The 23,616-nt window shown below is 41.4% G+C and overlaps 1 protein-coding gene across 3 annotated transcripts; it reads left to right on the forward strand.

Moving 5' to 3' along the window:
* The first annotated feature begins 269 nt into the window (after nt 1–269).
* IP6K2 (inositol hexakisphosphate kinase 2) lies at nt 270–23,225 on the forward strand. 3 transcript variants are annotated; one of them, XM_058844852.1, is made up of 7 exons: nt 270–365; nt 5,503–5,626; nt 16,028–16,326; nt 18,467–18,689; nt 19,532–19,707; nt 20,966–21,141; nt 22,441–23,225. In XM_058844852.1, the coding sequence occupies exons 3-7, from the start codon at nt 16,125–16,127 to the stop codon at nt 22,936–22,938; spliced, it is 1,275 nt and encodes a 424-aa protein (XP_058700835.1). In that variant the 5' UTR covers nt 270–365; nt 5,503–5,626; nt 16,028–16,124; the 3' UTR covers nt 22,939–23,225. The 3 variants fall into 3 exon arrangements, with proteins under 3 accessions (XP_058700835.1, XP_058700833.1, XP_058700836.1); XM_058844850.1 differs by lacking the exon at nt 5,503–5,626; XM_058844853.1 differs by lacking the exons at nt 270–365; nt 5,503–5,626 and adding an exon at nt 14,436–14,571.
* Nucleotides 23,226–23,616: the final 391 nt, after the last annotated feature.

Here is a 23,616-nt window from a genome sequence, read left to right on the forward strand (position 1 = left end):
GTGCGTGCCTGGGTGCTGTCTCCGAGCTTGAGGCCACGGCCGGCTTCCCAGCTCTGCCCGCTCGGCCGGAGGCTGTGCGCTGTGTTTGCTGGCCCCCGTGTCCCAGGGCCGGCTGGCAGAGCCGGAGGGGTGCCGGGTCCCGAGGAAGGGGCACCGAGCCGCGGACTCCCCTGCTCCGCTCCCCTGGCAACAGCGCCGCCGGCGACGCCCAATCAGCGCGCGGCGGTGCGCGCCCAGCCAATGGGAAGGCGAGCGGGAGGGCGGGGCGCGCCGGAACGAGGAGGGCCGGCCACGCGCCGCGCCGCCATCTTGACGTCTGAGGAACAAAAGCGCTGAGGCCGCCGCCGGCGCCGGCCCAGCACCAGGTAACGGGTGCGCCCCGCCGCCGCTCCTGCCCCCGGGGTGGTTGCCACTGAGGGGATAGCTGTAGCCCCGCCCTCCCGTAGATCGGTGCCTGGCCCGACGAGTCGGGGGTGGGCGGCTGCCCGGGAGGGGATGCTCGGTGGCGGCCTCGGGGCATTGCCGGGCTCAGCGGGCAGGGAGGGGGGCCCTCGCCTGGAGTCACCCCGGGGATGTGGGCATGGCCGGGGTGGGGGACAGCGGTGACAGCGTTCGCGGAGCATCCCCGTCCGCACAGCGCTTGCGGCGCTCCCCGCGGGGCTGGCGGTGCGGGGGCTGCCGGCCGCGCTGGCCCGGGCTCGGCGCGGGGGGGCCGCAGGTGGATCTTCCGTGGCTGCTGAGCCCGGGGCTGGTGGTCGCCTCACGCTGTTACTCAGCAGTTCTGTGAATCGTCAGACGTTGTCTGTCCGTTTTGCCCGGGTGATGGGTGTGCTGCTGCTCTGACGGCTGCTTGGTACGCTCGATAATAGTTCTAAATGAAAAACGGGTGCTGCGGGATGTGTTGCGTAAGTGGATGTGATGCTCAAGAATACGCTTTTTCTCTGTAAAACTCTGAACTTCTGGGTGATGCCTTGTTCAGAACTGGTTTGAGGATCACGATTTTGTAATACCTTGTTAACGTGGATTGGGGGCTGCAGACGGTTTGAACAAAAACACTTACGGTTGAGGCTTTGGAAATAGGCATCCAGCTTAAGAAAATAAATTTTATCTTTGTTGATAGAATAACAGCTTCATGGTAGTTACACCCTGATATGCCCTTGGCCTTAATTCCACTGTGAGAAGTACGCCTGTTTAACATTGATATCTTTCCTGATATATGCTGGCATTTAATCGCCCTTACTTGTAGGGTTTTTTTTTTTCCCCCGCGCCCTTCTTTTTTTTGACACAGTGCCTTATGTGTCCCACATACACAGGTGTTTTAGAAATGCATCCAGTGCCCCCGTGCTTTTTGTGACTATCGAAGGGGACAGTTCTGTTTCAAATACTGCAATTAGAATTTTGATTTAGTATTTGGTTGTTGAATATTAATGTTTGGTTTAACTTCTTAGTCAGGTGATGTATTATTGGTCATTACTCAACTTGCAGCACTGAAATGGTAGTAGAACAGTTCAGATCTGACACTTGAGACTAACAAGATCAGGGTTGTTTTTGCCAAGAATTGGCCGCTTTGCTTGTGATTTTTCTCCTTTATTAGACAAAAACAACTAGTAGAATTTTCTTTAAGTTGAATTAATTTGTATTTTCAGGACTTAATGCTGACGTTAAGGAACGGAAGCTGGGTTTGTGTGCACGTGAATCCACACAAAAATATGTGTGTTTTTAAAATGAACTGATTAATTTGTTTACTTTTGCTGATTTAGCATCTTACAGAGTGCTGTTACGTTTTTTTTCTTTAGTAAATAAGGATGAACCCAGTGATTTAATTGCCCGACTTCAGGAAAAATTATTTTTAAAAAATAATCTTAAATGTTTAGAAGTATCTCCTGGTTAAGGATTGTGGAAAGGATTACAGCCATTCACATATGCTTGTTTGTAAGAAAATCCAGGTGTTAAACTTGGCCATGTAGCTTTTCATAAATTTACATTCTTTTCATTGAAAAACTGTTTTTCTGCCTTTTCTGTCTTTGATACTTATGCTTTTCTGAAGTAACAGTCTGTTATCTTGTCTGTGGTACTTCAGTTATACAAGTAATGGAAGCTCTATGCTGTTTCTTTTGGAGGAAAGGTAGATCAGCGCTGTCATAACTATGTGGTATGGTAGTTTGGAAGCAGCTGGAAAACTGGACAGTCATATGCATCCTGGGCTTTGTACTCTCAAAAATTATTTCCCTACCAGTTGCTTTGAAGGAAGATTCAACATTTGTCAGTCAGGATGAGAAAAGATGTTGAAGAACCTCTTTGCTGCCTGTCAGTGGTTGAGCTTCCATACAGATCAGTGGTGTTGGTGTTGCTTTAGTTGTTCTCCAGTCAGCTGGAGAGTGTGAGGTTATTTTGGGGATGTTTTTTCTTTGGAAGGGTGCAAACCTCGAGGCACTGAGGGGTGTCTCAGTCTATCAGCAGTGGTGACACACAAATGTCTGCCCTTTTGGTTTAGCTGGAGGCAGGGAAATGTGTTGCTGTCAGGTTGTCAGTGAAAGATCTACTTCACTAGTGACGTACAAAATCCTTGTGGAATTTACCTACAGGGATAAATTAAATAGAAACCATTCTTTAGAAATCTCTATTTCTTTAGTGTCTGAGTATTTTGAGTGAATTGAATTAGGTAAGATCTAGGGAAATTCTGGAGTAACTGGTATTAAATGCCAGTTCTTTTCAATGATTCTTAATTTGATGGTCTTTAGAAACTGGGAGATAGCTGATGTGTTTCTTTGAAAAGTCAGGAGTGCTGCTCCTGCAGCTGGGTTAATGCCTGCTTGAGCTTGAGAGCAGGTCAAGGACCAGAATAGGCAAAACAAGTGTCTCCTCTCTAACATGCATGATGCTGTCCTTCCTGGGGAGCTGTGCTTCAAGTGGGAAAGGCTGGGGGCAAAGGCTGGTTTTTGAAGTGAAACAAGATTTGATGTGGTTTTTGATGCTGAGGTATAGGCTCTTCCTTTTTGATGTAATTCACTGGTTTCCTTAATGTTTCTGCGCCCTTGCTTAAACACAGAACTTGTTTAATGGGTAGATACATACTCCAGAAGTTCACATACCGCATCCAAAGATTGAAAGGGGAGAAACTGAGGTGCAGCTAAATTTTTTATCTTGTGTGGTATTCACTGCTCTAGTTGTACCCAAGGTGTGGGGGTAAGAGCCAAATATAGAACAGTTTGAAGCTTTCTTAAGCTGACATTTTACATTCATAATAGTTCTTGTTGATCTAGTGAGCATGGGCTCAAACCGTTATCTGAAAACTGTCAGGTTTTTACACTGGTGTGGAAAAACCTTGCTGCCTCTCATTCAGTTCATCCATTTATCAGCTGTTGAATTTGCTGATGCTTAGCTCCTCCCTCTTGGCAAGAAGCTGCGGTTGGTCTCCAGGCAACGCAGGTCCGGCTGAGCATCTCTGCCTTGCTTGAAGAGATGAAAATTTTCCATTGCGGGGAGAGGATTTTTCCTCTTGCTGATTCTTCTATCTGGCCTCCTGTCTTGCCCTAGGTCAATGCATCTTTGAAACAATACAGGGATAGTTCACAAATACCAAGAAGTTATATTTTAAGAGTTTTAAGGTATAGCTGCAGATATGTTTTTATAACTTTTGTTACAAATATCTCATTAGAATGTTAATTTAGGGCCTTTCATAGTAACTTATTATATTGCAAAATTGTTCTTTCTTTCCCCCTCCTGCAAAAAGCTGTCTGACATTGTACCACTTGCTGCAAACAGCTAGAAATTTCTCCTGCAAAATCTGAAATAGTGGAAGGCATAATGTAAGCAAAATTGTTTGTTCAAATGAAGGTCTGTCATTGGTTGTGTTTAATCAGGTGTTCAGAGCTTGAAATCTGAAAGCTTCAAATTCTTGGCTTGTGTGGCACAAAGCCATTTTAGCCCTGACTGTGTCTCTGAAAGATGGGCTGTGTTAGAATAAGGGAATGATAATCTTCATAATTGGTACAGAATGTACCACTCTGCTGTTATCAGCAATCAACATGCAGCCTTTGACCCTCTGTCTGGATTGCTCCTGCATGTGGAGGATTCTCTATTGGAGACAGCTGGAACCAGTTACTCCCCAGTTTTGCATTTTTACTGGAAAAAGAAAGGCTTGCTCATAAAATGATTTTGACCACTGAGAGTCTTGCTTTGTGTGTGTGCCATGGTGGATGGTAGGAGATGATGGATGATAGGGCAGGAGGTGGCACAAGCAGTGTCTGGTTTGGAGCTGAGAACATGCTCATCTGCCAGTTAAGAGCCCAAATAGACTGAATTCACATAGTAGCCGTTCAGCTGTACTGCCTCTCTTGGTCCATCTTCTGTCCTGCTGTGCTGGCATCCAGAAGATTGGAAGGAACTGAAAAAAAAACCCAAAACACTTCATTTGGATGACTTGCTTAAGCTGGTTAATAGTGCCTCAGGTTGTTGAGACTTAAAATGAACAGACTCAAGGTCAGAAGATGCAATTATTGAGATTCTTTGTCTAATGAAAGAAGAGTTTGGGGGGTTTATGCCAAAGCCTGTATTAGAATGAGCATAGCAAAAATGGTTTTATTTTCTTGAAGCACAGAGGGCTTTAAGCATATCCAAATAGCTATGCAGTGCTGTGATGCAGAAATTTTCTATGCTGCCTGAAACCTTATCAGGAATTTTGGGTGCTTAATTTTGCTGCTTAATTTCATGCTTACTGAAGATGACCTCTTTTCTTTTGACATTTGCTATTTTCCTTTTTCATATCTTTTTCCAGAAAAATGGCAATTTATTTGCCTTGTGCTTTGGATATATGGAGACAATGATGTGACAGTGATGGCAATTTATTTTTTTAATGACATAATTCAGTTTAATGAGGTTACAGAAATGAGAAGTGAAACTGCTGGACATGATAGGCATCATATTGATCTTTCTAAGGTGTTAGCACTTTCAGAAGGTTGGTTCAATTTACAGGAGATACAAGGTTAAATTGATGGGTAGGTGAGTTCATACTAATATTACTGTCATTGTAACTGGGAATCTGTTTAAGATACCTTAGGAAAATTGGTTCTGGCTTAATAGAACCAGTCAGTTTTCTGAAGAGCCATCTGTGAGTATTAAAGTTGAGAGTATAGTTCTAGATAACCCTGACCAAAGTTACATAAGAAAAATTTTGAAGTTGTATCATTTCCAACAGGGAGAGAACAAAATGGTTGGGGGTGTAATTTTGAATTTGTGGAGATAGATAAGTAGTCTCTTGAGGATAAAGGTAGATGAAGTAAATGCTGATGGAGCTGCAGTGAATTGCCTGGTGAGACGATGACTGACTTCAAGTTGTTCCATTTAAACAAAGTGTTTGACGTATTTAAACCTAAGTGCTGAATCGTGATTATGTTTTAAAGTGCAAATAATGTTTTAGTATCACTGTGTGCTAAGTTTGCTTTCATAAAATAAAGTGCTTTTTTTCATACACTTCTTGAAATATTTTTTTCCCCTTCACAGTGTGCTGTTTTTTGGAAATGCAGAATCGGAACATCAGCACACTGTGGATGGTGGTGCTATGTTCTGGAATTTTGAAGAAAAAATAGGTTTTTGGCAATCATCCTGCCTGACTCTTCCCTTTTTGGTGAGTAATGATTTCTCTGTGAAGACAGTTGTGCAGTGCACACTTGCTGGCTGCTATGCAAACTGCCTCTAAAGCAGCAGATATTTTTAAGGGAATAAGACATATTTCAGCTGTGTCTCACTGCCCTGGGCTATTTAAACTAGTTAGCTCTTGTGTATCATTAAATGTATTTCATCCTGCTGCAAGGATAAGAGCAATACAGCCAAACTCCTGATGAAGCTTTCTTTTCTAGATTACTGAAATTGATAAGATTTTTTCAAGTGGTTTTGTATTGCTGTTTGAATATGTAAACTGTTTGAGATTAAAATGGATTAATTCTTTGGCAGAGATTATTATGCTAAGCCTGTAATTGGTCCCAGTTGATGTAAAAGGAGGTCGCTGAACAATGAAACATGAAATACATAAATAATTTTAAAAGTATTTTTTAAGTCCTGTGCAGGTGTACTTATAGAAGAGGTCCTTTTCCTGGGAAGAAACTGTTATTGAAGTGAGTTGTATTTATCAGGGTTAACAGTCTAGATTTTTTCCCTATGATTTTGTTGTGCCAAGTGAGAGTCTGTCTTGTAAGACTTCTCTTCTGTCCTTACTTGCTCTCATCCAATCTGCTGCAGTTAAACAAGAAGCATGTAGAAATGATTGTACTGTATCTTTTGCATTTGAATTTCTGTAATTGCACTGGCAGCCCTGCAGGGAGCTATGTGTTCAAGGTCTTAGGTCCCAGTTACTTTCAACTCTTTAGGGAAAGAGCCTGTAGAGGTCACTGATTCTTACAAACTCTTCCCTTTAAGATGCAAATCTCGGTTGTGTTATCTGAATTGAGCTGTGTTTGCAGTAGTTTGAGATGTTTTGATATGTAAATACAGTTGTAAAATATATATTAAATGTGTCTCATTAACGTGAGCTGTTCTGGAGCAAAAACTCTATTTATCTTAGTCATCATAAGTATTCTTGGAACCTACATTTGTAGAACTACAGTTAAAAATGGGGCTAGGCATTCCAAAACATGATGATTATCTTCTGGGCTACTTTTCAATAATTTTTCCATATCAAGGGACTAAACTTCTTTTGAGGTGTATTGATGGTATAGGTTAATATACACATGAATGAGAAGCATGGAATAGGTAACTGTGCATTTAGGGTACCATTCTTCCTGTAATAATTTATTTGTTAATGATCTTTGCTGTGCATTCCTTTGGAAGTTCTTGCTCAAGGAATTACCTTGGATTGTAGGATTTAGGCATCAAAGCTTTAACTTACTAGTCTTGTCCTTTGGGCCCCTAGTGCTTATGGTATAAAAAGTATTAGAAGTTGGGATTTCTAAAGGAATTACATGGAGAGAAAGTCTTTGTGTAGTTAAATTAGGGTGGACTTAGAAAGGACACTTGTCCTACATTAACATTATTTTTCTTATCATATATGGCAAATGGGTCACAACTGAAGGGCTGGTCACAAAGATTCCACGTTCTTTCTCTGAGTGATTCAAAATACGGTTCCCAGACTGCTAAATTCATGGTAATGAGAAAGGCATAGTCTTGGATTTATTTTAATCTTAATGGTGGAGTTTTTGGAGGGTGTTGGTGTCTTGAATAATACTTTCATGTGTGTAATCCACACAATTTAGCTCTTGCTGTCATATTTTCAGAAGATTAAAGGCTGAGTGCTATTTTGGTTTCTCCATGACAAAGGGCAGTACTGTCTTTTTGTAGCAGCTAGTGATTTTGGCGGCTGATGCCAGAATACTGTCTTAAGATGGATCAGTTTCTAAATAGGAAGTTTAAGTAGCTTAGTTTTGGTGGTTCAGGTTTCTTAGTTTCCATGGCATTTTTACTTGGAAAAGAGACTGGTTCTTAAATTACACAATCCCGGAAAAAACTACATGGGTCAGAATTACATGCTCTTTTTCTATCTGAATATGCTTAGTAACTTGTAACTTGGCTGTATTTTAGTTAAAGGGAGATAAAATTGCTTCACTTGAGAGGTAAAACTGGCATTTTTCCAGAACTTTGTGTATGTAGGTGTTAAGATTACAGATTACAAATGGTGTCAAGAAAACTGAAAGCTGTTGGGTTTTTTTCCATCTTGAAATACCAATTGCACTGGGCACATAACCTCCTTGCTGAATTTTAAGAAATTTCAGCTGAGGGGTTGCTGTGCATGCTTATGAGAAAAAGCCAGAAATTCTTGGACATGGCCTTAGTGACTTGCCTTGCTTTCCTAGACAAAATGATTGGGGAACTGAATTTCTCCTAATAGTGTAGACCTGGTTTAAGGAAGATAGAAATAATAATTGCGCATGAGGAATAATAAGCATATAACATTACGCAACTTCAGATCTATTTGTGTGTAGTTTCCTCCCTTATTATGTTATACCTAATGTCTCATAATTCTTCATTTTGTCTGTTAAAGCTGTATTCAAAAGCCTTTTTGGTATAGGAGGTGGCTCTGCAGCTATGGTGTTAAATATGCAGGTATAAATACATGTCTTAATCTCTGTGACAGTGTTTATATCTGTATTTGGGTTATATTTAAAGGTAGACAAAACTAGAACTCCATGTTTAGGGAATAAAAGGAGATAGGATAAACATGTTGCTAGTTAAAAAAATGTTTTGCACTGAAAGAGTGCATATTTATACATTTTTCTTACCTCAGTGCATTGTCTTTCATTTCTGTATTACAGACAAAATTCTTAGTGAATAGAAAAGGCTTGATGCTCTGGTTACAAGAAAAGATATCTCAGGGTGCTGTCTTACACTCCTGAGAAACAACAGAACAGGACTTTAATGTAGCACTTGCGAGTCGTTTGCCATTGTAGCTGCTGTTGGACTGTCCGTCTCCTTTCAGAGTGGAAGAGTCTAAAGGAGCAGTACCTGTAGATGTGATATAGCTGACATCCTCAGAAGAAGCTAGGGCATTTCAAAATATTTTTTGGCAATTTGAAAGCAGGAAAATGCATTCTTCCTTGGTGGGAATATTTTGTTTGCTAACATTGTTTGCTAATGTTTTGAAAGCTAATGTTAAAAACAGGATTAGATTTCTACCTTGATGGACCAAGACTGCTATGGAGTTCTCATGCTCCCAAAGGGTTTTGCGAATGTATTTTGCAGGAATTTTGTGCACGAGTTCAGGTATAATTCTGGGTTTCTATATTCCATCTGTTATGCATGATTAAGTAAATGATGATCCTTTTGGGTCCCTCCCGACTCAGAATTTTCTGTTGACAACCACTATGCCTCTGCAGTGCATAGCCCTTAATTTATGAAATTAATCCACGGGATTTGTGTCCTTATTTATCTGCAGACGTTCCTTAATTTTTCTAAACTACAGCAATGTAGAGCTGCAATTACCAGCCATTTAGTAAAGATAAGTTAAAAAAAAAAAAAGACATTATATCAGTATTTTTAAGAATCAAGTGGTTTGTTTTATTGGTCTAGCCCCAAGCACATGACATGCAACAAGAAAAATGCGCTCTTTCTTGGCTTTTTGTGTCTGTAGGTGGTTATGATGGATGTGCCACTACAGTGTCTGACTCCCAGCACCCTCATGATTTGCCACTAAAAGCTATAGTAAAAGTGTTTCTATTTCCAAAGGGAATGCACACATAGACCGAATATGTAGGACTGAAGGAGTTGGTTACTCTTGAGTTTGCAAATGTTCTGCTGAGTTTTTACAAAATGTCATGCTTACTCATCCCTGAGTACAAGTCGTGTAACTTAATGATCATTATATTGATTGATTTGCTGCAAAAGAGCTTAAATAACCTCGACTTGCATAGAAAGTTACAGCTCAGCATCATTTCGTCATCACAACCACCTGTTCCGAGTTGTACTCAATGAAAAAGAAAGGCTTTTAAAGAAAGGCTCTAGTATTTCCTCTCCCTTGATGCTGTGACACTGTCCCTCTACCCCTCATGGTGTTGAAGACTATTGTCTGCTTTATTAAATTTGAATTATTTGCTGCTTATAATACTTTATTTATTAAAAAAAAATAATCTGAGAACTGACAATGTCAGTGTGCTTTTCTACCAAAGATAAACTTTCCAAATTAGTTACCAGAATAAATGTTTGCTTTTTGTAATCATGCAAAATTTAGGGGTGCTCTTAAGATTTTTCCCAAAACAGTAGGATTCATACAAGTACATTATGTGGGCTCTGCATTTCTGTCTCAATGAGTTAAAAATTATAAACTGTAGCTTTTACTACTCAGTTATATTAATTCTATTGCAGGTACAGAAGGCTTCAAAAAGTATCCCACTGCGGAATTTGCACTACATGTAGAGGTACAATGCATCCTCAGAATCAGGAATTGATTAAAAGAATTGTGATAAATGAATGCAGAGTTCATTTTTCTGTTAAGAATTAGAAACATTTATTTTAAAATGTTTTCTCCCTAATGTGATGCAATTAATTTTTAAATGTATTTCTGATACTGTTCTAAGGCAGCTGACTGGATGCTAGAGGATGTGAGTATCTACATTCTAATCTTAAGAACTCCTGAAAACAACACATGAGAATAACTTCAGTTCCTGAGCTAAGGAGTAGCTAGAGTGAATGTTAGAAGCAAATCATTGCTAATGTTACTCTGGGCATATTTGCTAATAAAACAGTATTTTGTGTGGAGGAATGGCATTGTTTTTCATCAAAATTAATCACAAACTGTGCAAGACCTTTGAACCTGAGCATATTTAACATATATAATACTTTTAATACTCTAAATTTGCATCTTTTGCTTTCTTTGATTGGAGGAATGTACCTTGCTATTTGTAAAGTACCACATTATTAGTAAGGAACAAGTAGTTCAGTCATATGAGGACTTGTGAAATTCCTGTAACCACTCTTGGTTTATAGGTGTATTATTGTAGGCTCTTATAATGTATTTATTCTGCTTCAGTTGTGAAAGTTCATTCTCTTTGAGCAATGTAATGACTTGCTAACTCAGACCTCAAGTAGCTTTTCAGTGTTGTGCTTGAAACAGGTGATAGGGTGGGCTCTCAAAAACATACTGTGTGTTTTCCACCTTGTTATTTGCATCTTCCTGTGGCCAGATCTCAACTTTGTTCTTTCTTCCCGAATGTTCTTTGGGCTGAAGCAGCTTTCTCTTTGGCTGATCTAATAGGTCACTGATACTCTTCTCTCCTGTTGGCTGGCTGACTGTGCCATTCCTCTGTTTCCTTGTGTATTGGTTTTACACCTTGTGTATTGGTTTGGCCTGGTTTTTGGTAGCAGGGGGTCCACAAAGATGGCTTCTGTGAGGAGCTGCTGGAAGTTTCCACCATGTCCAGCAGTGCCAATCTCTGATGGCTCTGAAGATGGACATGCTGCTGGCCAAAACTGGGTCAATGAGAAAGATTGGTAATGCCTCTGTGATGACATATTTAAGAAGGAAATAAAAAAAAAGTCACAGTTTTGCTTCTAGTCAAAGAAGAGGAAGAGGTGAGAACACTGTGAGGGAAACAACGTGGAGACACCAAGGTCCATGGAGAAGGAGGGAGAGGAGATGCTCCAGGCACCAGAGCTGACATTCCTCTGCAAACCATGGTGAAGCAGCTGTGCCCCTGCAGCCCATGGGGATCCACAGGGGATGCAGAGATCCACCCACAGCCCCTGGGGAGGTGCCCATGCTAGAGCAGGTGGGTGCCTGGAGGAAGCTGTGATCCAGTGGGAGACCCAGTGGAGAGAGGGGTCCCTGCTCCCAGGCTGGAGCAGCCTGTCCTTGGAGGGCTGCACCCCATGGAAGAGTGACCCACATTGCAGCAGTTTTGAGAGGACTGTCTGCCCATGGGAGGTACTCACGTTGCAGCAGGTGCTATATGGCTGCTGCTCATGAGAGTGGACCCATGCTAGAGAAGTCCATGGAGAACGGTCTCCCGTGGGAGGGACCCCACAGTTTCACAGGGGAAGAACTCCTCTCCTTGAGCAGTGGAAGAAAGCCTCAGTGCAGAACTGACCCGAAACCGCCTGTGCCCTGTCTCCCTGTGCTGTGGGTGGGAAGGAGAGAGGGGTTGGGGGGGAGAAGGTGTTTTAAGGGTTTATTTTACATCTCATTATCCTCCTCTGATTCTATTAGTAATAAATTCACTTTGCACCCTTATGTTGAGCCTGTTTTACCTTTGAACTGTTTCTCCCAGTCCTCATATCCACTTGAGAACCCTTAATTTTTGTTGTCTCTGCCCAGCTGTGGCAGGGGAGGGTGAATGAGTGACTCTTGTGGGTTCCTGGCGTTGTGCCAGTGTCAGAGACCTTGCAACCTGGTTCTTCCTGGTTGGGAAGGGGCTTTACTTTGTCTGCTCCAGCACCCTGCAGCAGCTCTGTTCACCAGATCTCTACCCTGTCAGCTTCCTCTGCATTCCCCAGTGAACTGAGAAAAAAGGACAGGCAGAAAGCTTTGCTGCCCTACTATTTCTGTCCCTGTAAAGCTGATTTATGACTATGTGGAGTTGAAGATGCTAACCATCCAAACTAAAAAGCCTGCACTAGAGAGAACCCAGTTTTAACAGTTTTAATAGAAGGGCAGCTCTTCATCAGTAGTTCTACCATTACAAAGTTTTGGCAGGAGGTGTATTATTTTTGAGATTGTTACGAAGAAAGAGCTGCTGCTTAATTGAGAGCTATGCTCTCCAGGGGATGTGTTCATTAATGCAATTACTTGTGGGACTAAGTGGAGAATCTGTAATGACGTGAAGTATCTTCCAAAGAATGCTGTCACCTGAGATTAGTATTAAAAGCCTGAAAACATGAATTCATTGTGGTGTTCTTTTGATGGTCATTGTCACATGTGCTGGGGATGTCTGTAAATGTCACTTCTGGTTTGTAGGTGTGGGTTTTAAACATCTTTTGCTGGTTACTGTAAGAATGACATTGCTCAAGCTAATGTTACTGTTTGTAGGCACATGTTTATTTCCTCGTTCAAGTTATGTCAGATTTTTCTCTTAAAATGCTTGACATATGAAGAGTTAGTAAATCTGCTTTTTTAGCTGATGTGTTGTTTGAAAAAAATCTCTTGGTAAAAGGCACTTAAAAGCATGTAGGAGGAAAAGGGCAGGGTACAGTGAGCCTGCATTTGCTGTCTGGGAAGATTGCCTAGAAACAGCTGTTCTGGGCTCTTTCTTCCCCAAAGAGCATTGAGAACAAACTGGGTGTAGAATCCGAGGAAAGGCAGTGAAGAACTGCATTGTGCTTGTGCTGGTCAACATCAATGCCACTTGAAACTTTTGGTCTGAGGTCAAAGCTTTTATTTGTAAGGAGCTGCAACCACTTCGGCATATTGTGAATTTTTATGGAATTAAGGTATTTATAAATGAAACAGTGCAAAGCCTTTCTGATGGGCATTACAGTTGTGCTCCAGGCCTTGTTAATCTGAATGGCAAAATTCCAGATATTAAGGAGAGCCAAAATGACAAACAAATCCTGGTTGTTAGTAGTGGTAATGTTAAGGCATGCAGCAGAATAAAATGTAAAATCTTACTTAAAACCTTTTTGCAAGTGAGAAGAATTTCACTGGGTTAAAGCAGACTGATCAATTAATATATTTTAGCCATTCAAGAAGCACTGTTTACCTAATAAATTCAAAGTGAAAACTAAAGCCTCATTGAAACCTAAAAAGTTGACAAGATTTTGTGGTCTTGCTGCTGTCTTCGTGAGCACTGTTACTGTGTTCAAATCATACCTGATTTCGGTTCATAAACAGGCACTAAGTTGCCTTGCACAATTAAGGAGGTTGGCTGAAGGCTCTATAGCAAGTGACTCCTTGCTGATGCTCTGTTCAGCAGTCCTTGCGCACAGTTTTTACTGCAGAGCTGTATTAATAGAGCTTTTCCAGGAGGGATATGTACTACAGAAATTCAGTCGTAGAAACGGAACATGGGGGAGTTGTGCTATAGTTTTTGGAAGATTAAAACAGGAGGAGAGCTTACTAATACGGGCACAGTAAACTCATCTTCATTTGTGTGAGCCTCCTCCTTTATTTCTGGTAGTCGCATTTGTCTTGTGGTAGTGCTGACTGGGTATGCTGTGTTTGACTATGTACAAATGTTTCTAACATTTCTTCCAAAAAAACTAAATACCTTATCTAAATACCCTATCTAAATACCACATAATTTATAATAACTTTTAAAATAATTTGTGTAATATCAGAGCACTAAAAAAACTTGCTTTCTTTTTCCTCGAATGGGAAGTTACACTGTCTGATGTGATCTTACTTGTTCAGGAGAGGGTGAAGTGGAATGAGTAGTCCTGTCCAATTCTGTGCTTGACAGTTCCATTGCTGAGTACATGGAGTTATCTGTGTACAAGTATTGTCCAGACCACTTGGGCATCCAGGAAAAACAAACAAGTTGAGCTGCTACTAATGAGCTCCCTCAAGATGTGTTGGGTAAACAAAGTGTTCCTTATCTGTGTTGGAGGTGATGTTCGCTAGAGTCATTTCTATGGCATAAAAGCCTTCAAGACTTTAACTGCTGATGCAACTGTAACACAGGAGGACTGGGACAGATTTAAGTGTTTGAAGTTAAAAGATATTACTCAGTCTGAATCACTGCAGTTGGCAATCAGTGTCTCTGTATCAGGGGTGATTAGGAAGACAGCCGGAGAATGGTGATGCTGTCTTGGAAGAAGTGGCTCTTGTACTGCTGTTCTTCAAGGCTGTTAAATGTGGCTGTGCCAGTGTAAAGCTCTGCCACTGCAAGATTACCCCACCTCCAGTGAAACTTGGCACACTTCTGGCTTTCCCTCGGAAATTCCAGAAGGAAGGCATTATTGGCTCTAGAAAATCCTAATAAAAACTCAAGTGTGGCTCTGCATGGAGTGGGTGCTACAGTGGGGAGCCGTGTAGAAAGAATTAAATCTCTCTGACTCCGGAGCAGTAACAATGCTCCCTTCTGACTGCGGCAATTGAAGAGATACGTTGGACTGACCGGGATTGCCCAGGGTTGCTCAGCTTGGTGCAGCTGGGTAGGTTTTTTTTGAAGTGGCTTGTGTTTGGGGTGTAACTGAGAGGTTTTTATAGGTGTGTCTCTGAGTTTTCAAATTGTTGATGCTGACGTAGGTGAGAAAATTCTGTCGTGATGCAGTAGCTGCATTAGAAAAAATACTAGGAAATTAAAAGTAGTACAAAGAGAAATGAAACTTTATTGATATTGCTCTAATCTTAATAATATAGGTTATCAGAAGACAGTGTTGTTTCTGGGAAATACTGTTCCAGATTAAAGGGGAGAAAAAAAAGAAAAAACAACAACCTGATAATGTTTTGTCAAATAAGGCACTTGGAAGAAAGGAGGAAAGAAAAAAAACAACACCAAAAAGCCCCACCAACAAAAACACATTCGGCTCTTATTGACCTGTTATTCTTAGGTGCAGGTAAACATTCTAGGACCTGGAGTTCATTCAGTTGATCGATCTGTTGTTTCTTTAAGCAGTTTAGTTGTTTAATTCAATTAATGCTCTTATGTCCAGGACATGCTGTAGGCGTCTGTAGTTCTGGTATTGCCGCTGCTTTAAGCCTGCAGGTCTCTGCTTTGCCAGTTAATGTAAAGCTTTTAAATATCTAAGGAGGACAAATAAAAATAGACCTGTGACCTAGTACACTTTGTAGTCTCTGAATTAAATGCATTATTGTTCATGTAACTATCTTCAGGCAAAATGAGTATGAGGTTGTTTTTAGCCGCAAAAAGTTAATCATTAAAGCTTTGGTCTAAAATTAGAGTAACTCGACTTAAAAATTTACTGGAACGCAGAGAACAAAACAGTCATGTTTTGGTCACTCCTTTAATTGCTTTCTGAAGTGCAGGTTGCGTGAAGCTGGCGTCTGGCCAGAACCGAGCGGCGTGCGGTCACAGGGTACAGAAGCAGGTCCTTTGGATGCCGCTGGCACAGAGCACTGCTTTCTGCTGACTGCAGGGAAAAGAAACGTTCTTGGAAAATGGCACGTTGGCATTAGGGCTTGCCCGTGAAGAGCTTGTATCTGTCTAATATTTTCTTGTATCTGACATGTTGTGAATGAACCGGTGAAATAAACGTCCCACCCTGGACGTCGGTTGGTTGCTGTCCTTGCCTGGAAGGGAGGGATTGTGCGCTCGGTGTCAGTTGCCGGTTTCCCGGGCTGGGTGGCGCAGAGGCGGGGCTGTGGGGAGCGCTGGCGCGCCGCTCTCGGTGCTCGGGCGCAGGAGCGCACCGGGGCCCGCGCCGCCGCCGCCCCGCCCTGCCAGGCCGCCCATTGGCCGCAGCCCGGCGGGGGCGTGTCCGCCGCAGCCTGCCCGGCCGCGCCCCGCGCTCGCCCGCAGTCGGCCGCGTCCGGAGCCAGAGCGGCGCGCGCTCGGCGGTGCTCGGCCCCGCTTCGCTCTCGTCCTGCTGCCCGGGCCCCAGCGTGCGCCCACACTGACGGCCGCCGCTCTTGTGTTTGCCTTAACAGACTTTAGAATCAGAGAAAACACCTGCGGGTCTCGGAGGCTTCAGGCTCTGAACTGCCTTCACTGCTGCCGCCGCCTTCTGTCTAATGTGCTACAAGGATGAGCCCAGCATTTGGAGCAATGGAAGTGGAGCACTATTCCAAGGGAGTCCTGCTCGAGCCTTTTGTCCACCAAGTTGGAGGACACTCCTGTGTCCTCCGGTTTAATGACAAGACCATCTGTAAACCTCTTATTCAGAGAGAACACCAGTTCTATGAGACTCTCCCGACAGAAATGCGTAAATTCACTCCACAATATGAGGGTAAGTTACCAAACCTTTGAATGGGGTTGGGCTTTTCGTTTCTGTTAATGCAAGTGTGCTGTGCTCTCTGTTCTCTCTGAAATCTCTTCTGTGTGGAAGAGATTTTAGGGGTTTTTTTCATGTATTTTGATGTTGTCTGAGGCAGGCTGTGGAGATGCAGGGTGGAAATGCTTGCCAAGTTGGTGTTTGGGCTGACTAACAGCATTAGAGTAGAGCAACTCTGCTGGTGATAGCCCATATATCTCCCTTAGGCACAGGTAAGTAGCTAACAGCTTGAGAACATTTTCAGTACTTCTCTACTTTTTTAATTTTTTTTTTTAATTTGAATTTTTTTTTTTGCTACTTGTTTAATGTTTGTTTACAAAAGATTTGGTAAGGACAGATAATAGCGTTTTGTGTAAGCTTAGTTATGGTCTCTTTTGTGCTTTGATTTCTCCTCTGACTTTCATTTCAATTGCAATAAGTATATGCCAGTAAGGTGTCTTGTTGAGTACTTGTAGTGTTATTTCTGCCATTAAGGAAATGAAAATTCATGGCATTTAGGTAGGCAAGGATCAAGTAGCTGTGATGAGGCTGAGTCAGAAGTTATGTAGGAGTGGAAATTCCAGTTCTCCTAAGAATTGCACTAGTTAACAGGAATACTTCTTTTTTCTTTCTCCTATTCCATCAACTGTTGCCTGATGATTAATAAATAATATGTCTGAAGCACTTTTTAAAATGGAATTGCTTTTTAAAGCACATTGATTTTAACAACCATGATGGTGATGAAGTTTTATGCTCTGTTTGCGAAAGTGATGGAAGACTTCAGTGATGTTTCAGAGTTAATATTCTCTGCTCATTTACAGAGACTTTTTGCTATGTCTAATTACAAGTTCTGTTGGACTGGAAGAAAATCTGATCTTTGAATGATGCTTTGCAAAAATGTAATAGAACAACTGTACTAGTGTATGTGGCTTTCTGGGAAGTATGGGGAGGGATTTAGAGGGAAGGGGCCTCACTTGGTCCATCTGGGTTTTTTCCCAGAGTAAAGGCAAAGAAGCCATTTGCTAGCTGGCTCCCCCACCCTTTTTCCCATTGTCCTTTCCTTTGTGACAGCAGGACAGTCAGAGTTTCTGCACTCCCTGCCTCAGCCACTGCCGGTCTGGGAGCTGCCTGCCCAGCTTGGAAATACCAGTCTCTCACCGAGATCTCTCCCCTAGCTAGTGATGAGCTGCAAGAACTGTGCAGACTGATTGATCTGAAATAAAGGACTGGAAAACAAAATAAAAAACAATTCAGATAATTGTTATGGCATCTCCATTAACCTCTGAGACTTATTCATGCAGCACTGGGCATATCTGTCAGTGCTCCACTAAGACTCTTAAAATGCAATGCAGTGCTTTAGAGACTCATGAGGGGAGGATGAGGAAGAAAAAATGCTTTTGAGATTCACCATGCTTCTGTACCACAAACAGATTTGCGTTGTATTGCATTTTTGTTACTTATTCCACAAGATTGCTGCATAACCAGTATCAATAAAATATATTCCAAAAAATAGAAGAAAATGTATAATTAAACATGGTGATTCTAAGTGGAAACTTTTGGACTAGTTTCTGTTGTAATGTGGCATTTCCCTTGTTTTGTTCTCCTTGCACATCTTTTCTTTCCCTTGGGGATCTATTAACCAAGTAATGTTTGGATAAGTGCTTTTTGCTTTGCTGTCATGCAAAATTTAAAAGGTTTTTGGTGTGATATTTTTTTGTGCACATCACTTTTCACTGCAAGATGTTAACAAATGTTTTACATCTCACTTAGAATCAGACCAGTCAGCTTTTTTTTAATTAATAAAAATTTTGTTAATTGAAATTGTGTCCTGTTATTATTTAATTGTTACTTGATTGCCTCAGAGATAGAGAATGACATTTTGTATCATTGTTGTGCCAATATGATAAATTGTCTTTTGTGAGGTGTCATTTTTGTCTAGCTCTTTTGATATTTGTTAGGTTGGCAGATGAGGTTTGGCCTGTGGCAAGATATAAACTAAGGACTGGGGTAAGAGAAAAAATAAAGTTGCTGTATTCTTAGTGTAAAGCAATGCGTTCTAAAAAGCTTGTTTGTCACTTGAGTAATTCGTAACTGTCTGGGTCCTTTTTCTCTTCAGGTGTGGTATCCGTGAGCTTTGAAGAGGATGAAGATGGAAATTTATGTCTAATAGCATATCCATTAAATGGGGACCACGATAACTTAGAAAACTTAGATAACTCTGACTGTGAACCCAAAAGTAAGCTATTGCGGTGGACTAACAAAAAGACAGTGTTGTTAGAAAATGAGAAGATATCTAAGGAGTGGGTCCGACAGCACAGGAAAGAGGAAAAAATGAAAAGGTAAGTTTGACATTTAGCTGTCAAGTTCTGGTCTCCAGAATTCCAGAGATTTCTCCAGAACTCTTTCACTTTCATTTTCTTCTAGTTTCTTTTGTTTTTCCTGACCTCTTCAGTGCAGACAGGTTCACTAGTGAAACTAGTATGTCCTTAGCCCTCAGTAAAGGCTGAGTTGGGTCTTCTCATTTTTTTGTGCTGTGATCATTTGAGACAGGTTTTCCAAAGTTATTTTTGAAGCTTCAGAAAGAGAAAAAAACACAAAACAAACAAACCCAGCCACAAAAAACACCCCTACAAACAAACAAAATAAAATACATTCCCCTACCTGCAGAAGAACAATAGTTAAAAAAAAAAAACCAAACCCCAAACGTATTTAAGTGCTACTATGTGTGCCATACTTTGTTAGGAATCCTGCTTTATCCTTGCTAGTGATATTTTCCCCCTTGTTCATTCCTGTTAATTGTGCCACCATAAACTGTGAGCTGTGATGTGTTGTGCTAAAACCAGTGACCTTAGCAAAGGATAAACCTTACAGTGCATCACTACCTCTTGCATTACTTCATAGAAGTCATGCACACAGGTAAAGGATATGTAAGTAGAATTACTACGTGTTTTGTAACATTTGGCTATATGCTCATTTATGTTAGTATGGAAGTGGCTTTGTAGTGGTCAAAATACTACTCATGGGCATTTTGTTCATTTGTACAGAGAGGAAAATAAAGTTTTTGCTTGCTGCTAATGAAGTGAGCAAAATAGCTTGTGAAGTTAAATCCATTGACAACCCCTCTTCAAGAGCTTACCTTTCCTCTTGACCTGTAATTTGCTACTTTGTTCTGTTTTTCTAGTCACAAACTGGAGGAAGAATTTGAGTGGCTGAAGAAATCTGAAGTCTTGTATTATACTGTAGAGAAAAAAGGAAATGTCAGTTCTCAGTTTAAACACCATAATCCTTGGAGCATGAAATGTCACCAGCAACAGTTACAGCGGATGAAGGAAAATGCAAAGCACCGAAACCAATATAGTATCCTTTCCTGAAAGTACCTCATAACAATGGAATGAGTAGGGTCTGCCTTTTATTTCTTGAACATTCCAGATAAGAGTACAGAGCAGGCTTAACTGCAGTCCCAGGTGATTCTGAAGCTGTGATTTATTTGGCGTCCTTTGAAGGGTTTACCAGCACTTTCTAGAAATGGGCTTTTCTAGCATGTAACAAAATACCCTAAGCTAGGAAATTCAGAGAACTGAATTAAAATCTTCACATTGTGGGTTAGTGGACAGGTTTTACAGCATAATGTGTTTGGTGTCTTCCACAAGAAGACATCTTTTAGTGACTTTAGAAGACATTTTTAGTGAGAGTTTTCCAAACAGATGAGTTCTGTCACTTTTTATTACTGTTTTGAAATTGGTGATCTTAAAAACTAGTGTCCTCTTCCTCTTTTCATCAGTTTCTTAAATATAGAGAATGTTCCAGTGCCTAGAATTTCTGCTTCTAGTAGCCTCTTTTTAATAAGCTTTAAGAAAAGTGGAATATAAACAGTCATGTAGGATTGGAGCATGAGAAACAAAAAACTGACTGAATACGTGAAGGCTGAAGCACATTGATTTTGTGCTGTGGAACCATATACAAACATCTCCACCCTGAGCATTCTATCAAAAAATTGGATACAGTAGTAGTAGTAGTAGTACTAGTAATTAAATACTGAGGTAAACAAATCTCTCACGTGTGAGGCGTTTCGGTGATGGATTACTGAAGCATCTATGACTAATAAATGATCATAGTGATAGGATTTTTTGGCTGGTACCCTCACCATTTCACTGTAGATTATTATTAAGTTGCCGAAGAAGTGTGTGATATCTTTGGAACAGTAGTAATACGGATGTTTTAAAGTTGTAAAGATGGTATGAAAATGCTTCACTGGTTTTGAGTGGTAATACAAACACACAAAACCTTCACTTACCACAGAAAAAAAAGTCTCTTGCTAGACAGAAAATACTTCATAATTCAAAGTCAGCTGCCATGTTATATTTCTGTATAACCCTGATTGCTTTTGGTTTTCACTTAATTTGAAAATTCATTAGTCTCTTAAGACTAGTAAAACTGGAACTGGATTAAAACAGAGTGGACATCTTAAGTTAATGTAACTGTAATTTTTCTAGATTATTTTATTCTAGGCATTATTTGGATATGCTTAAAGTTAAGAGTGAGGAACTACAAAACCTGTGGTAATGTTTCTAAAACCTGTATTCCTCATTGTGAAGCTTGTTCCTTAACTGATCAGAATTCATTTTGCTGGAGAACCTGACGTCTCGCTATGAGGTTCCGTGTGTGCTGGACCTGAAGATGGGGACCCGGCAGCACGGCGATGACGCGTCCGAGGAGAAGAAGGCGAATCAAATCCGCAAGTGTCAGCAGAGCACCTCGGCCGTGATCGGAGTGCGAGTCTGTGGCATGCAGGTGAGAGAAGAACTCGTGTGTGGCCAACAGTCTTGCACCTGTTTCTGTTAGTGGAGTTTTGGGTTTATGTAGTCATGTCACAGGTTGTTACCCTTGAGCTGCTGTGCTTCGTTTCCTTCACAGCAGAGAGTGAGGATTTCAAGTGTCACTCATCAGCTGGTGGTGGCAGCATCTGCAGGAGCAACCTGCAACCCACACCCTGCATCAGTGATTGCAGGCTCTGTACACACAGCCTCCTGCACCATATCAGCAGTTCAAAACTATTAAAACTACTGATTAAATTAACATTTCACAGGGAGCAGTTACGGGTGGGCCAGTTATATCCATTTTGAATTAAGCATGTGAAAATTTGTCAAAACATTAATAAGTAATCAGTTCTGTTCTGTAACTTCGATCTTTCACTGCTTGAGATAGAATTGTTGCAAAGTGCAGGCAAGAAATGCTTGGTAAATGCGATAAGACTTGTTGCCAGATGAGGAGACATTGTGTGGACTTTCACCTGAATTTTTTGTTTACTTGTTTCTGTATTCCTAGAGTGACAAATGGGAAACAACATGTTTGTGTTTGAGTTCTTTTCTGAAGCTTCTCTCCTCCTATCCAGTAGATTCCAGGAATGCTAGCAGTGTTTGCTAGGACTTGTTCCACAGCAGGACTGTTGGCATGTGTGGTGTTCAGCTCACTGTTCAAGTTCAGAGAAAAACATGAGGCAGACATGAAAGTGTGGGAGCTGCATTTCTAACCACAGCGTGCTGGGATTTGATCAGGGCATGGCCACTGTTCGCTTTCCAGTGTTGACCTGTGCTGGAAAACAAAGAGGAACTTTGGAAGCACTTGAAATCTTTTCTTGACCCAGATGTTTAGGATTATTGAACTATTGGTTGTATAGACCATTCTCCTATGCCTTCCTGCAGGAAGGCATTTTCCATCTTAGAGCAGAGGCAGGTCATGAGCTGAATGAGTGGCTTTGGTACAAGTTGTAGCTTGACTTTGGAGATCTTGGCTGCAGCTTTCCTAATCTCACTTCAAGTCCTTATTCTTACATTCTGGGTGGAAAAACTCAAATGTAAACTGAAGGAATTTTCCACTTCCTCTAAGTTGCACAGGCACTGCTGGATCTGTTGATAGCAATTCCTCTAATTGTGCAAAAGCAGTTTTAGAGAGCAGTATGTCATCTTGTAAAAGCTTTAAGGAGCATGCTTTTTTAGTTTTTAATTGTTTTGTGTTCCCTCAAGGCTTTGGTGTTAGTGTACCAGCAATTTTAATTATTCCTTTTTTCTTGTCTTGTGTTTGTATATGCAGGTCTACCAGGCAGGTACTGGCCAGCTGATGTTCATGAATAAATACCATGGAAGAAAACTCTCAGTCCAAGGATTCAAAGAAGCACTTTACCAGTTCTTTCATAATGGCAAATACCTGCGCAGGGAACTCTTTGAGTCTGTTATTAAAAAACTTACAGAACTCAAGTCTGTGCTGGAGAAACAGGAGTCCTATCGCTTCTATTCAAGCTCCTTGCTGATCATCTATGATGGAAAGGAAAGGCAGGAAGTTGCCGTTGACTCGGATCCAGAGGACCTAGAGGACCTTTCAGAGGAATCTTCAGATGAGTCAGCAGGAGCCTATGCCTACAAACCAACTGCCAGTACTGTCGATGTCCGCATGATAGACTTTGCCCACACAACCTGCAAGTACTATGGAGAAGATAGTGTGGTGCATGAGGGCCAAGACACGGGTTACGTTTTTGGACTCCAGAATTTAATAGATATTATTAAAGAAATAAGAGACGAAAGTAGTGAATAAACAGTGTGAATGCACATCACTAGAAAGCACTATTGTGACTCTTCGTATTCCAAAATTATTGGCCACTTTCTGGTGGTAGGAATCTTTACAGGCTCTGCAGGGATGGTCCTGTCAGAGTCAGACTTGTTCAGAGGGCATTTACTTACATTGGTGCTGGACCTAGCACTGGCAAAACTTGTTATCCTTATTTATTTTAACTTTCTTAAACATTCCATATTTGATTACTCAGATACCTCTGTTATCCCTGTGTGTATATGTTCAAATAAAACTCTTTTTGTTCGTTGTAAGTGATGCTTCTGTTGTTGCTGCTGACTGAGCAGGAGATGAAGCTCAGGTCTCTGGTGTAATGCAGAAGCAGCGTATGAACAGCAAGGCTTCCCTGGCTCATGAGACCACCTGTGTGATAGCATGTCTGTCCTGGGCCTCCTGTCAAGAGTGATGAGCAAACCCAGCAGAGCCGCTGAGCTGGCATGGCCCAGCACCTGCCCTTTGAGGAGAGCCTGAGACCACATAGATGGAGTAAAGACAGTTTCTGAGAGGCCTCCAGAGGTCCCTTCCAGACAGAATGAGGACTGATCAGTGAGAATGTGCTCTTGAAATCAGCAACCTATTTCTTGTTCCTGGGTCTTGTAACTGTATCTTATGCTGTGTAGCCTATTTCTGGAAAGCTGTAGATGT

Source organism: Poecile atricapillus, chromosome 9 (genome assembly GCF_030490865.1).
Source record: "Poecile atricapillus isolate bPoeAtr1 chromosome 9, bPoeAtr1.hap1, whole genome shotgun sequence".
NCBI classification, from domain to species: Eukaryota; Metazoa; Chordata; class Aves; order Passeriformes; family Paridae; genus Poecile; species Poecile atricapillus.